The sequence below is a fragment of the Ovis canadensis genome, chromosome 1, assembly GCF_042477335.2.
Source record: "Ovis canadensis isolate MfBH-ARS-UI-01 breed Bighorn chromosome 1, ARS-UI_OviCan_v2, whole genome shotgun sequence".
Taxonomy (NCBI): Eukaryota; Metazoa; Chordata; class Mammalia; order Artiodactyla; family Bovidae; genus Ovis; species Ovis canadensis.
The window spans coordinates 127,526,138-127,539,661 of NC_091245.1; the positions used below are offsets into that span (position 1 = coordinate 127,526,138).

A 13,524-nucleotide genomic window follows, 5' to 3' on the forward strand; every position below is an offset into this window, starting at 1 on the left:
AAATAGTGGTTATGGTTGACAATTCTGAGAATATGAAAATCACCGAGTTATATACTTTAAAAGGGTGAAACTTGTCATATGTGTATTGTCTCCTGCCAATGCAGAAGATGCAGGAGATGTGTGTTTGATCCCTGAGTTGGGAAGATCCCCTGGAGAAGAAAATGGCAACCTACCCCTATATTCTTGCCTGGAAAATCCCATGGACAGAGGAGCCTGGTGGGCTACAGTCCAAAGGGTCCCAAGGAGTTGCACACAACTGAACACAAATGCTTAGAAAAGTGCATAGTAAGTCCTCTTACTATGTTATTCATGTCCAGTATTTCATCAGAACCTAGCACTGAAAGAACCATGCATAAATATTTGTCATTACTAACATTTAAAATAAAAATATTGAATAACAATCAAATACATGGCTGAGAATTTTCTCTGGTAAAGTCTAAAAGGAGACAGGAAGGTAAAAGAAGCATGCCAAAGAGTTTTTTTTTTTTTTTTCAATTGGGGATAACTAATTCAGAACCCCACCCAGGTGGATATTACCACCTCGTAAAATATGCCTGCACACATCGCTATTACTTCCATTTCCATTCAGGTGTATCCTAAGAAAAGAATCAGAGCACAGGTGAACGGAAAAGACAAACTAAGGTTTTTTTCCTTAATTATCTCTATCAGCCAGAGAGAAAGGAAATAGGCCACCTGTGACTGACACTGAACATGCTCGTCAGAGAGAGCTCAGCTCGGGGCGATTTCACACAGCCAAGCAAAGACAGATTCTTTGTGATCTCATGAAAGACCAGGTCCAGAATTTATCAGGAAGATTTATTTATCAGACTCACCTTACATACTCATTAGAAATATAGATTTTAAGGATCTTATGCTGGTAGTGGGAAAGGAGAGCTCTGGAAATCTGAATTTCAAACAAGTTCTTTAGGGTGTTCTGCCTGTTTACATTTGAGACACCAACTCCAGTCTGGTCGTTCAGACTAATTGAAATATCATTGCCACTTAGTGGCAGTAGATCCTAATTACAGGTTCAAATGTCACTGCGTAGTTTTGCTGTTCAGTTGCTAAGTTGTGCCCGACTCTTTGAGAGCCCACGTGCTGCTGCAAGCCAGGTGTCTGTGTCCTTCACAATCTCCCAGAATTTGCTCAAACTCATGTCCACTGAATTGGTGATGCCATCCAACCATCTCATCCTCTGTCGTCCCCTTCTCCTCCTGCCCTCAATCTTTCTCACCATCACTGTCTTTTCCATTGAGTCAGCTCTTTCTTTGCATCAGGTGGCTGAAGTATTGGAGCTTCAGCTTCAGCATCAGTCCTTCCAATGAATATTCAGGGTTGATTTCCTTTAGGATTGACTTGTTTGATCTCCTTGCAGTCCAAGGTACTCTCGAGAGTCTTCTCCAGCAGCACAGTTGAAAAGCATCAATTCTTGGGCACTCAATCTTCTTTATGGTCCAGCTCTCACATCCATACATGCCATTACATGGTAGAATCAGCAGTTAAAAATTTCAAGCAACCACAAAATTGTCAAAATTCAATGAGAGCAGTCACCTTTGTCATCTCCAACCCACAGACATATTTTCCAGTTTTCTGGGATTAGCTTATGTAGAATTTATACCATTTGGACTCTTGTGGATATAACCTCTATTTTTATTTATTTCTTTCGTTAAAAATTGAATTTGAAAATAGACATTATCTTTTTTATTCTAACTATAAATTCTCATAACATACAGTCAGTTTTTAGAATTAAAAAAATGTCCAAAATTAAGTAATATGATCTGTAGGAAATTCTTCTGTCAGGAAACCTGAGAGAAGAGGAATTTTAATAGAGAAAATATCGAGAATGATTAGTTTTGCTCTTTGGGCTCTATAGTTGTCCATTAAGGGGAGAATATGCAAAAGGAGTTGGTATCCAGGATGCTTTCTTTATCTATTTTCAGAGAATCTAGATCTTATAAAAACCAATTTTTTTCTGAACATTTGAATTAGAGTAGACTTAGCTTTGCTGATCTCAAATTCTTTCTGGTTTACTTTTGTCATGAGAAGTGGCCATACTTCTGCAAAGTGGGGGCAGAAGTGAGCTGCTGTATATTAAAATACAACTGGTATTATATAATAGATCATGGTATCAAAGCTTGTTTTACTAGGAGTGAATAAGAACCAAGCATGGCATAACATGACTTTAAATTGGGCACCATTCCACTCAGCTCCAGTGTGGCACCTTCACAACAAGAAGCTTGGCAATGTTCAACATGATTTACAACCAAAGATTGTGTGTTGCCCATGAAAAGAAAACATTAACAAGGATAATGCTCATAAATGAAATACATGAAAATTACAACTACTGTATCCATAGCTCTCCTATTATTTCGTGTTCTTTCAGCTTCTGTAAAAAGTCTTGGTCTGATGGATTTCTGTAGCAATGTTTAAGAATTTTAAAAATTTGAGATGAAATTCACATAACATAAAGCAAGCCATTTTAATTGGGGGATAATTTTTTTCCAAGTTGTGTTGGTTTCTGCCATACATAAATCAGCCTTAAGTATACATCCATCCCCTCCCTGTTGAACCTCCCTTCCCCTCACCCCTCCCCTTCTAAAGTGTTAGTGGTAGTCGCTCAGTGGTGTCTGACTCTTTGTGACACCTTGGACTATAGTCTGCCAGGCTTCTCTGTCCATGGAATTCTCCAGGCAAGAATACTGGAGTGGGTTGCTATTGCCTTCTCTCGGGGTTCTTCCCTACCCAGGGATTGGACCTGGGTCTCCTGCATTGCAGGCTGATTCTTTACTGTCTGAGCCACCAGGGAAGCCCATGTTGAGCTCCCCGTGTTATACAGCAACTTCCCTTCAGCTATCTATTTTACATATGGTAATGTATATGTTTCAGTGCTGCAAAATGTAAACATAAGATAAGCCATTTTTAAAGTGAATAATTCTGTGGTGATGCAATCACCACCTCTAGTTACAAATAATTTTCCTATTCCAGAAGAAACCCCATAGCCATTAATATACCAATGTCTTTGAATCACATATGGAGATAATTTCAAGCTATGGAATGTTTACATTGTTGCCAAAGCTTTTTGCAGTTTAGTTATGTCAGCTGGGAGGAGTTTATAATCAGAGAATTTAAACAGCCTCACAGGATGCAATCAGAACAGTTGTTAAACCATGGGACACTGATGAAAAGAATTCAATTGCGTGTCAAGGAAGGCACTGACTTTGAAGATACAACACATTCCTTTGTAAATAGATAAGCCAACAAAAATATGGGCAAAGAGTCTGTGGGTTGCTTTATATGCATTTTATTAGCAATAATGGAATTATCTGTGCAAATTTATGGCAAGATGTTTAGGCAAGCATGTCATGCCCACCAGCTTGAGGTATAAAAGGTCCCGTGCAGGACGAGAACTTCATTCCTTCTTGGGTAACTTGCTCTTCACATTCTATCCAAATCCTTCCCACTCCTGCCACAATGACTCGTTTCTTTTGCTGCGGAAGCTACTTCCCAGGCTATCCTTCCTATGGAACCAATTTCCACAGGACCTTCAGAGCCACCCCCCTGAACTGCGTTGTGCCCCTTGGCTCTCCCCTTGGTTATGGATGCAATGGCTACAGCTCCCTGGGCTACGGTTTCGGTGGAAGCAGCTTTAGCAACCTGGGCTGTGGCTATGGGGGCAGCTTTTATAGGCCATGGGGCTCTGGCTCTGGCTTTGGCTACAGCACCTACTGATGGACCATGGCTCAGATGACTACGGGACCCGCCCTCAATTCTCTGTGTGCAGAACAGCCTGAAAAACAATGACTGTCTTCCTGCCTCCAGAAACACTTGAGAGAGAAACACTGCAGTCTTCTCGATCTCCGACAGTGCTGGACAAGTCACCCAGGCATCAGATGCTGAGCTGATTCTCATCTACAGCCAAAGCAAGATTTTGTATTTCTCTAACATACTTGAATTTTGCTAATGAGGAAGACAGTCTGTCTCTTATGATAGCTCTGCCCGTCTATCATTAAGTTCTACATCAGTATCAATGCATTACTATTACATGTGTGAGTAGGAAGGGGTTTTGCTGTTCATCACAATAAATCCAATTCATTCAGCACAAACATTTTTGTTCCGGTTGTTTATTTTATTGTGCCTTTTGTTTGTTCATTTTGCTCTCATCAACCAGTTTCAACCTGTGAGGGTGGGCTTCAATCACATTTTATTCTGATTTCAGACTGTACACCTGGATAGGGTGATGCCTAACAATTTTGTCCCTTTATGTTGAGATTTTCAATTAAAAAAAAATCTTTTAAAAGTCCTAAATTTAACCAAAATACAGATGGCCCTTGAACAGTGTGGGAGGTTAATCCATGTATAATCTATATTCAGCCCTTTGTATCTGAGATTTCTCTGCATCCATGGATTCAACCAGCTGTGGAGTGTGTAGCATTGTAGTGCTTACTACTAAAAAAATTCTGCATATAAGCGGACTTTTGAAGTTCAAACCCACTTTATTCAAGTCAGTTGTATAGTCTGTACACTGCGATTGTTAGTGTTTCTCTATGCTGATTATAAATAGCAAATTTTCTTAGCTGTTTAATGTTAAAAGAAAATTCTTTCCTCCTTTCATTATTGACACGATTCCATTTAAGCTTCTTCCTCTTTTCCTGCTGTTTATAGAACTCATTATAGAGAGATTTAAACCCCATAAATTGTTGGAAAAATTTCCTTAAGTGGAATGAGTTATGAAACTGTTTTTAAGGCTTCCTAAGATTTGGTTAATAAAGGCAAGCCAGCAACTAAAATCACATAATACTTTTTTTCCTTTTTGAATGATGGGTTTTATTTTTCCCACCTTCTTCACTTCTGATTATATATGTAGGCATATTAAAAATGAAGTGTTTATTCTTTGGAATGATCAGTTCAGTTCAGTTCATGATAGTTGCCATCAAAAGCACTTGAAATGATATGTGATCTGCACTTAGAAAATGCTTCCTGAGAAAACTCTGCTCTGTTTAAATTAAAGCTCATTCATTCATGCATAAAGTATTTATTGAACCCCTACCTGTCTCAGAAAAGATGCTCAATAATTGTTCACTGACTTGTTAAATCTCTGCTTTATGGGCGCAAAATATTATATAGTCCGATACAAAGTTCATTTATGTATGTATGAAGTTACTGGGCTCTGGTCACTGTTTAAAACTGGGTGGCTGTACAAACCTGCTGCAATCTCTGGACTGAGACACTCATTCAGTAGACACTCTCCAAGAAGCTACAACATCACATACTGTCCTAAAATGTGGGGACAGAGATAAATAAAACATAATCCTGCCTCTCAAGAGTTAAACATATTTTTGTTGTTGTTCAATTTCTAAGACGTGTCTGACTCTTTGCGACCCATGCCCTGCAGCATGCCAGGCTCCTCTGTCCTTCACTATCTCCCGGAGGTTGTTGAAATTCATGTCCATTGAGTCTGTGATGCTCTCTGACCAGCTCATCCTCTGCCACTCCCTTTTCCTTTGGCCTTCAATCTTTCCCAGCATCAGGGTCTTTTCCCAATGAGTCGGTTCTTCGCATCAGGTGGCCAAAGTATTGGAGTCTCAGCTTCAGCATCAGTCCTTCCAATGAATATTCAGGGATGATTTCCTTTAGGATGGACTGGTTGGTCTCCTTGCAGTCCAAGGGACTCTCAAGCGTCTTCTCCAACACCACAGTTCAAAAGCATCAGTTCTTCAGTGCTTCAGCCTTCTTTATGGTCCAACTCTCACATCCATCCATGACTATTGGAAAAACTATAGCTTTGACTATGCAGACCTTTAATAGTCTCTTATTTTATGAAAATTAATGTGTTATATTAATAAATGATTATCCAAAGACTCATTTCCTTCCAAGGACCCAAAATAACAGATAGCCTATAATAAGATATATATCCCTTGATTTGGGTTTATCCAACTTTCCTCATGATTAGATCCATACTTAGCATTTTTTGATACAAATGCCACAGAAGTAATGCTGAATCCTTTTCAGTGCATTGAATAAGGAGACGCTTTATGTTGGTTCATGTAAATTTGGTTGTTTGGTTACTTTGATCACTTGATGAAAGTAGTTTCCTATAAGTTTTTTCACTGAAAATTTGCTATTTTTCTCTTTGTAATTAATAGTTTGTGTTGAAACCTTGACACTATGCAAACATTCTATTCCTTATCAAGTTTTCATCCACTGTCTTAGGATCCATTCACAATTTTTAAATTTTATACATCCTTCTACATTTATTGTTTGGCAGTCTATTGTAAGAAAGAAGTTTCTCTTCTCCCCATTTATTTTTGTGTGCTTATTTATTGTTATCAAAAGCTATATCAGTGTGGGCTTGAGGATTCTTATTTTACTCAATGTGTTACCATCCACTAATATTATTTTTTCATTAATAATATTATTAAGTTTCACACTTTAATTGCCCCAGATTTGGAGAGTGGGAACATCGTCATTCTGGCTCCTTTGTCCTTTAGAAATGGTTCCCATTGCTGTTTGATCACTGCTTTACTTTCTGACTCAATGAAATATTCCAGGCTCATCTTGAACTCTTCTGTTTCAATCATGGGAGCACTGGATCCCTTTGGTAAAGACTGGTATTTAGAAAGTATGATATAGGTGTTAAGTATACTCACTGCTATGGTATCATTGCTGCATATGCTAATTTCTATCCTCTCATATTAAACCAGTTAATCCTAAAGGAAATCAACCCTGGTCATTCATCAGAAGCTGAAGCTCCAATACTTTGGCCACCTGATGTGAAGAGCCAACTCATTGGAAAAGACCCTGATGCTGAGAAAGATGTAGGGCAGGAGGAGAAGGGGAAGAAAAAGGATGAGATGGTTGGATGGCCTAACTGACTCAATGGGTATGAGTTTGAGCAAACTCTGGGAGATAGTGAAGGACAGGGAAGCCTGGCGTGCTGCAGTCCATGGGGTTGCAGAGAGTCAGACACAACCTAATGGCTGAACAATGCACAGTAACATACGTTATAACAGTCATTGTTATGGTTGTTAATCATTCTTTCAGATTCAATAATGACACACTGACAAGCTGCACTGGAGTTCTGGGTTTGGGGGAAAGTCATTGACAGGCAGAATTCACATTAGGGTGAGAGAAGGGTGGCTGACCTTTAGGCTGGTTGAGCTCTCCAGATGCCATGGTGTAAAGGTCTAAAGTTTTGCTCTAAGTTGAAATGACAAGTTGCCCTAATACTCCCTTGTTCTTCAATGAGATTTTCATTTAACTACTTTATCTTTGTTTCAGTCTCAAAGTTGCCTTTTTTTTTTTTTTTTAATATTCTGAGTCCCAGTTCTCCCTGTGAGTTTGAAGGGAAGGTCTGCTTAGTTCCACTTGTAGACTTCCCCTCTCATAGTCTCTGCCATGACTTTCTCCTTGTTTTTCATTTCTTTTCTATCATCCAGACATTTAGTTGTCTCTCCTCCACTGATATTGTCCCCACAATTCTCCTTGTCATTGCTGGCTTCCAACATTTGCTTTAATTTAATGGATTCTGGGGAAGGGGAGGGAAAGAAATCTGGTTCATCTGCCAACCTAAAAAATAGAAAATCCCTAAAAAGGGACTGGAAAGGATTAAGAACAACAAAAATTACCTGTCCCCCCCCTTAATTATATAATAGATACAACAATAGATAATTTCACTATTTATTTGCATACAATTTTTTGAGATGGATTTCTTTATTATATTACTAAAGAGGACACCAGTGTTGAAAATTTAGTGATTTGTTTGAGACTGCATCATTCATTTGTAAAGAAAAATGCCAAGCTATAGTAATGGGGACCTGACTCTAAATCCATCCCTCCACTATAAAACAAGTCATGTAGCATTTTAAAAATTATAGAACTCTTTCCCAGAAATATCTCTACCTAATGCACTTCTTATGCCATTAATAACTATATCTAATATATTATTATACTAGATATATATTGGATTTACATTTTACAGAATATGTCCATAGAATTTTATTTAATTCTGACAATTATCTTGGCAGATGGGTATCATGAAAATATTGATGGAAATTAAGTAATTTTCCCAAGTGGGAAAATATTTATCAACTGGGAGAGTTAAGCTTTGAGCCAAGGTATCAAACTGAGGTCTTCTGACTCCTTTCATGAACACTATTCTACCACTGATAACAAAGGCAAAACATTCATTATGTGTTTAGTGATTTGACCCTAATTGAGGTTATCAAGATCCTCCAGTATTTTTCTAAGCTTGTCAAATAAGTTTAAGAAATATGATGCTTCATTCTTTATCTTGATACCAAGTTCTTGGATTTTTCCCATCTCATATCTCTAAGAAATGGCGGCAGATCCTAACTCCCCATTTCTGCATCCATTCACACCCTTATCTTTTCTTTCCTGGATTAAAACACCAGATGCCTGTTTAGTGTGCCAAGCAGAGTCAAGCTCATCTTCTACACTACAGATGAAATCGTCACTCAAAATGAAAATCTAATAACATGACTTTCTTCACAGACTTTGGCTATTTTGTGGTTACTTACAGATTTCAGGATAAAGAGCAGTTAGTGGCTCACAAGAACATCAGTTTCTCTAGTCTCATTTCCTGGTTCATTATAACATGCTTCCCTCTCTCCTGCAATGGGACGTACTATAGTTCTTTGCTGTTTCTGCCCTAGTCTTCATCTAGCGAACTCCTACAGAGCCTTCGAAAGGACTTCTTCTACCCCAGGGGTTCTCCCTTGTTTCAGCTGAAAAGCTTCACCTCTGTTACAGTGCTCACACGGCTCTGCTCACCAACCGAGACCATCTGGAACACACTGTAATCAACAAAGTTGGGCTTATTAACTTATTGTGACAATGGAGATCATGCAACATGAGAAACTGTAGGATGTCTCAATAAGAGGGTGTAGGAGGGGTTGTTCTAGGATTTGCACTTGAGGGATTTGATATTGGAGATGATTAAAGGAGGCGGGTGGCTTCCCAGGTTGCTCAGTGGCAAAGAATTTGCCTGGCAATGCAAGAGACACAGGAGATGTGGGCTGGATCCTTGGGTTGAGAAGATCTCTTGGAGGAGGAAATGGCAACCCACTCCAGTACTCTTGCCTGGGAAATCTCATGGACAGAGGAGCTTGGTGGGCTACAATCCATGAGCTCACAAAGAGTCAAATTGCAACTGAGCATGCATGCATACACACAAAAGAGGCAGAGGTGTCTTCTGGATTGGGTACTATCTGCAACAAATTTTCGCCAAGTTAGTGGTTGAAAAACAACACAAATTTACTCTTACAATTTTGGAGGTCAGAAGTTCCAAAATCAAGGTGTTGGTAGGACTGTATTTATTATGGAGGCTTTAGAGAACAGCCTATTTCCTTGCTTTTCCAGATTTAATAGGCTGCCCCAATTCCTTTGTGTCTTCTTCCTTTATCTTCAAAGGCAATAGCGTAGTGACTCTGACTCTGACCTTCCTGCTTTGCTCTTTCACTTTAAGGATCCTGTTGATTATTGGGATGACCCAGATAATCCAGAATAATCTCCCTACCTCTAGGCTGGTGGATTAGCAACCTCAATGCCCTCTTTTCATCCAATGTAACATATTCACAGGTTCTGGAAATTGGAATAGTGGCATCATTGGGGTACTATTAGTCTACCTTCCACAAGAAAGGATCTAATTTTATGGTCGGATATTTTAACAAAAGTTTTATTGAAGAAATGGAAAAATGCTGAAGCTGTCATTGGTGAAAGGGCAGCAGTCACTATAAAAGATGTTTAGTCACTGTTTTGGGTGTGAATAGTGTTCTTGGTTTCATCTGTTTTTGGGTGTGACTACAGAGTGGTTTTGTTTTTGTCTGTCTCCATCTCCCATTGCCTGACCCTGTCTTATTTGATGCTCTTTCTGAAGACTGTGTGTGGGGAGCAGGGAATGCTCTGGTTTACCATTTGTGTTTTCAGGGTTGCTGTTTATCTTTCTCACCATCATTAGTTGACAGGTTGGCTCCCCTCATTGTAGCATGTATGTTGTAAGGTTTTTGAGAGAAAGCCCCATGTTTTACTCAATGCTGTATCGCCAGTGCTGTAACCCAGACACTTGATACATATTTGTTGAATTAATATAATTATTTAAAGCCTTAGAGGAAAAGCCCATTCCCTTTCCATTTAGAATATGGTCAGCAGACAACAGACATGGAAATCCTCTGGAAGCGTCTTCAAAATGCACAGTCATAGGCCTTCCTTGTCAGAATCATACTCTGCACACAGACAAGATCTGCAGGTGATTTGTGTGCACGTAAAATTTAAATATTGGGTGGGGGGACTTCCCTGATGGTTCAGTGATTAAGAATCCACCTGCAATGTGGGAGATGGGAGTTCCATCCCTGGTTGGGGAACTAAGATCCCCCATGCCAAGGGGCGACTAAGCCTGAGAGCTGCAAATACTGAGCCTGTATTCTGCAACAAAAGATCCTGCATGATGCAATGAAGAGCCTTGTGCCACAAGTAAGACCCAATGCAGCCAGACTAAATAAGCAAATACATAAATACAGACATAAATAAAAAATTGATATAAAAAGATTTGAGTATTGGTCAAGTCCGGTTAATTCTTTATCCCAAAAGAAAGAGAGAAGGGGACATGTCTCATTGTTGATTTTTTAAAGTGTTGATGAGATGGTATTAACATTTTCAGCAACAAGGAAAAGTTAAAAAATTATTTGCCTGTACTTTTGTTCTATTTTTTAAATTGCTATTTACAGAAAAACTGGTTCCCTTTTCTTAATTTCTATTGAGGATAGAGAAATAGCTCTTAAAATTATAGCAGGTGAGCTTTCTACTAGATAAATGGAAATATTTCTTGTTTCTATGGCCTGCCAGGCAGAGACTGCCCAGAATGTTCTATGACTCCAGAGTATGTTGAGTATGGTCATCTCTAAAAATACCCTGTTATTCCTTAGACACCAATTCCTTTTCAGTGACTTGCCTCTGAGGCTCCTGATATTATCTCTGACAATGATAATCGAGTTACAGTGTCCTGGTCTGTTTTCTTCACTTTCAATCATCCTCCTCTTTAATAGCCTGCTTTACATATATGCCTCATTATTTCCATTCTGAAGCTTCTTTGTCCTATGCACTTGGTTGCCACCACAGAATTTTCAAGGCTTTCGTAATGAACGACCTTAAATGTTAAGAAAAATATAAATGTTAAGAAAAAGTCCTCATTTTTAAAATTCAAATTTATTTTTATGTTCATTTTTGGTTAGCAAAGACTTTGAAGAAATGATGATCTTGGTAGATTGAACACATCATCCTTTGTAGTTTGGCTGTAATAGGAAACACTGTTTTCAAATCATCAGGTGAGCATGACCTCAGATATTCCAAAGGGTAACCAACTAGTAAATACGTTGAAATGTCTCCCTTCCACTCATTAGCAAGTCTGCCTTAGCACTGAGGTAGCACGGCAGACCATAATTTCTCATCCTTGATCCTTTTCACTAACTCAGCTTGCCGGTTGCTGCTGTGGCTGAATTTTATATACATTTCTAGTTTCTGACTCTCATTCCCCCTTTATGTCACAAGAAGTAGACCTCAGCTCCTCCGTTTTGCATCAACGGGAACAGAAGGTAGATGCTCAAAAAGGACCTTCAGATCCCACTAGAGACTAAAATCTTGCAGCAAAAAAGGTAATGTCCTTGGGAATTTCTTTTTCATGTTGATTCTGAAACACATGTGAGATGTTTATGGCCAGAGTCAGTGAGCCTTTTATGCATCTAGGCAGTGTTGTGGTATCACATTATTTCTGAAGAAAACCACACAGGTTCTACATCAAATAGCAAACTTCATTAATTAGTTGCTTGCTCTACCATTAACCTAGTAGCCTCACAAATGTGGCTTAGCCCCAAGAGTGCTGAGATAGCAAGGTACTGAAATTGTGTCTCAAGTTGGTCCCAGGACCTTGTCAGCAAGTTCTGATCCATTTCAGGTGACCACTCTTGGAGTATGCTGCCTAGGAGTCACATTTGACTGCATGTGACCTTGACTTCAGACCAGCATTTTTGACCTTGGCTCTGTTGACATTTGGGGCTGGATAGTTTTTTGTCGTTGAGGGGAGAGGAGTGTTCTGTGCACTGTAGGATGTTTGGCAGCATCCCTGGCCTCTCTCATTAGATGGAAAGAAACAACCTACCAGTCACGACAAGCGAAATTGTCTCTAGATAGTTGCCAAATGTCCCCTGGGAAGCAAAGTTGTCCATGATAATAAGTTACATAAACTCTGCTTATTAATCGTGACTAAGAAGGTGTCAGGTTTCCTGGGTAGCTCAGCTGGTAAAGAATCTGCCTGCATGCCGGAGACCCTGGTATGATTCCTGGGTCAGGAGGTTCCCCTGGAGAAGGGATAGGCTACCCACTCCAGTATTCTTAGGCTTCCCTGATGGCTCAGACAGTAAGGAATCTACCTGCAATTCAGGAGACTTGGGTTCAATCCCTGGAGGAGGGCATGGGAACCCACTCCAGTATTCTTGCCTGGAGACTACCCATGGACAGAGGAGCCTGGCGGGATACAGTCTGTAGGGGAGCAAAGAGTCGGACATGACTCAGCGACTAAGCACACGGCAGGACACAAGAAGGTTTCTCCTTTTCTTCCTTCACCATTTTAAGCTCATCCCATTTTAAGTTGTGTGTTTTCTTAGCGAGGACACCTTTACAGATGGCTTACCAGTGAACAGTACACGTTTCTCAAGGAGTGGCCAAAGCACTTTCTTCTTATTTTTTCACAGCACCCTTGGCTTATGTGGTCTTAGTTCTCTGATCAAGGATGAAAACTGGGCCACAGCAATGAAAGTGCTGAGTCCTAACCACTGGACAGTGAGGGTTCCCCAAAGCACTTTATGGGGATGATTTGGGCTGCTTATTCAAAATGTAGACTCCTCAGACCCAGCCCAGACCCAGGGAATCAGAATCTATAGGAAGAGAGCTCAGTCATGTGCATATTAAATAAGTATTCAAGGAGATTTTTGCAGTCTAAAATTTGAAACTACTGCAGTGGAATGTCTTGTAGAAATTTCAACATTTCTCTTCTGAGATTCTGTTGTTACATTCTGTGCTTTAAATTGATGGCAGCTGGGAGCTCCTGAGTGTGTCTTAGCAGGGGTGTGTAACACAGTGAGCAAAATTACTCTGTACAGTCTCATGGTTAATTGACCAAATCCGATGGGAGATGGTTGAATTGTAACCTTAGCTTCTCAGTGATTTTGATGTTAGGATCATACAGTGGCTAAGGTGGTGAGTCTCAGGGAATCAACTTACCTCTTGTTACAGTAGAATGACTTGGGGCCCAGCAAGTGATTTGCCTAAATTCTTTCAGCAAGTGAGTGGACACTTTAGATTTAGAATACAGTAAGTCCTCTACATGCAAGTGAGTTTCTTTCTAGGAGTGCATTTATGAGTCCAATTTGCTCATACATACAACAAAGTTAGCCTAGATACACAACTAACACAATTGGCTATCTAGTGTTGCTGTTGTTTAGTCGCTCAACCGTG

The 13,524-nt window shown here is 39.7% G+C and overlaps 1 protein-coding gene across 1 annotated transcript; it reads left to right on the forward strand.

The window, feature by feature from the left end:
• The first annotated feature begins 3,471 nt into the window (after nt 1-3,471).
• Nucleotides 3,472-3,729, forward strand: KRTAP7-1 (keratin associated protein 7-1). Its single transcript, XM_069572286.1, has one exon. It carries the CDS (start codon nt 3,472-3,474, stop codon nt 3,727-3,729), a length of 258 nt encoding a protein of 85 aa, XP_069428387.1.
• Nucleotides 3,730-13,524: the final 9,795 nt, after the last annotated feature.

Excerpts from the sequence above, each read along its gene's own strand:
- KRTAP7-1 (XM_069572286.1), top strand. The coding sequence starts at position 3,472 with ATGACTCGTTTCTTTTGCTGCGGAAGCTACTTCCCAGGCTATCCTTCC.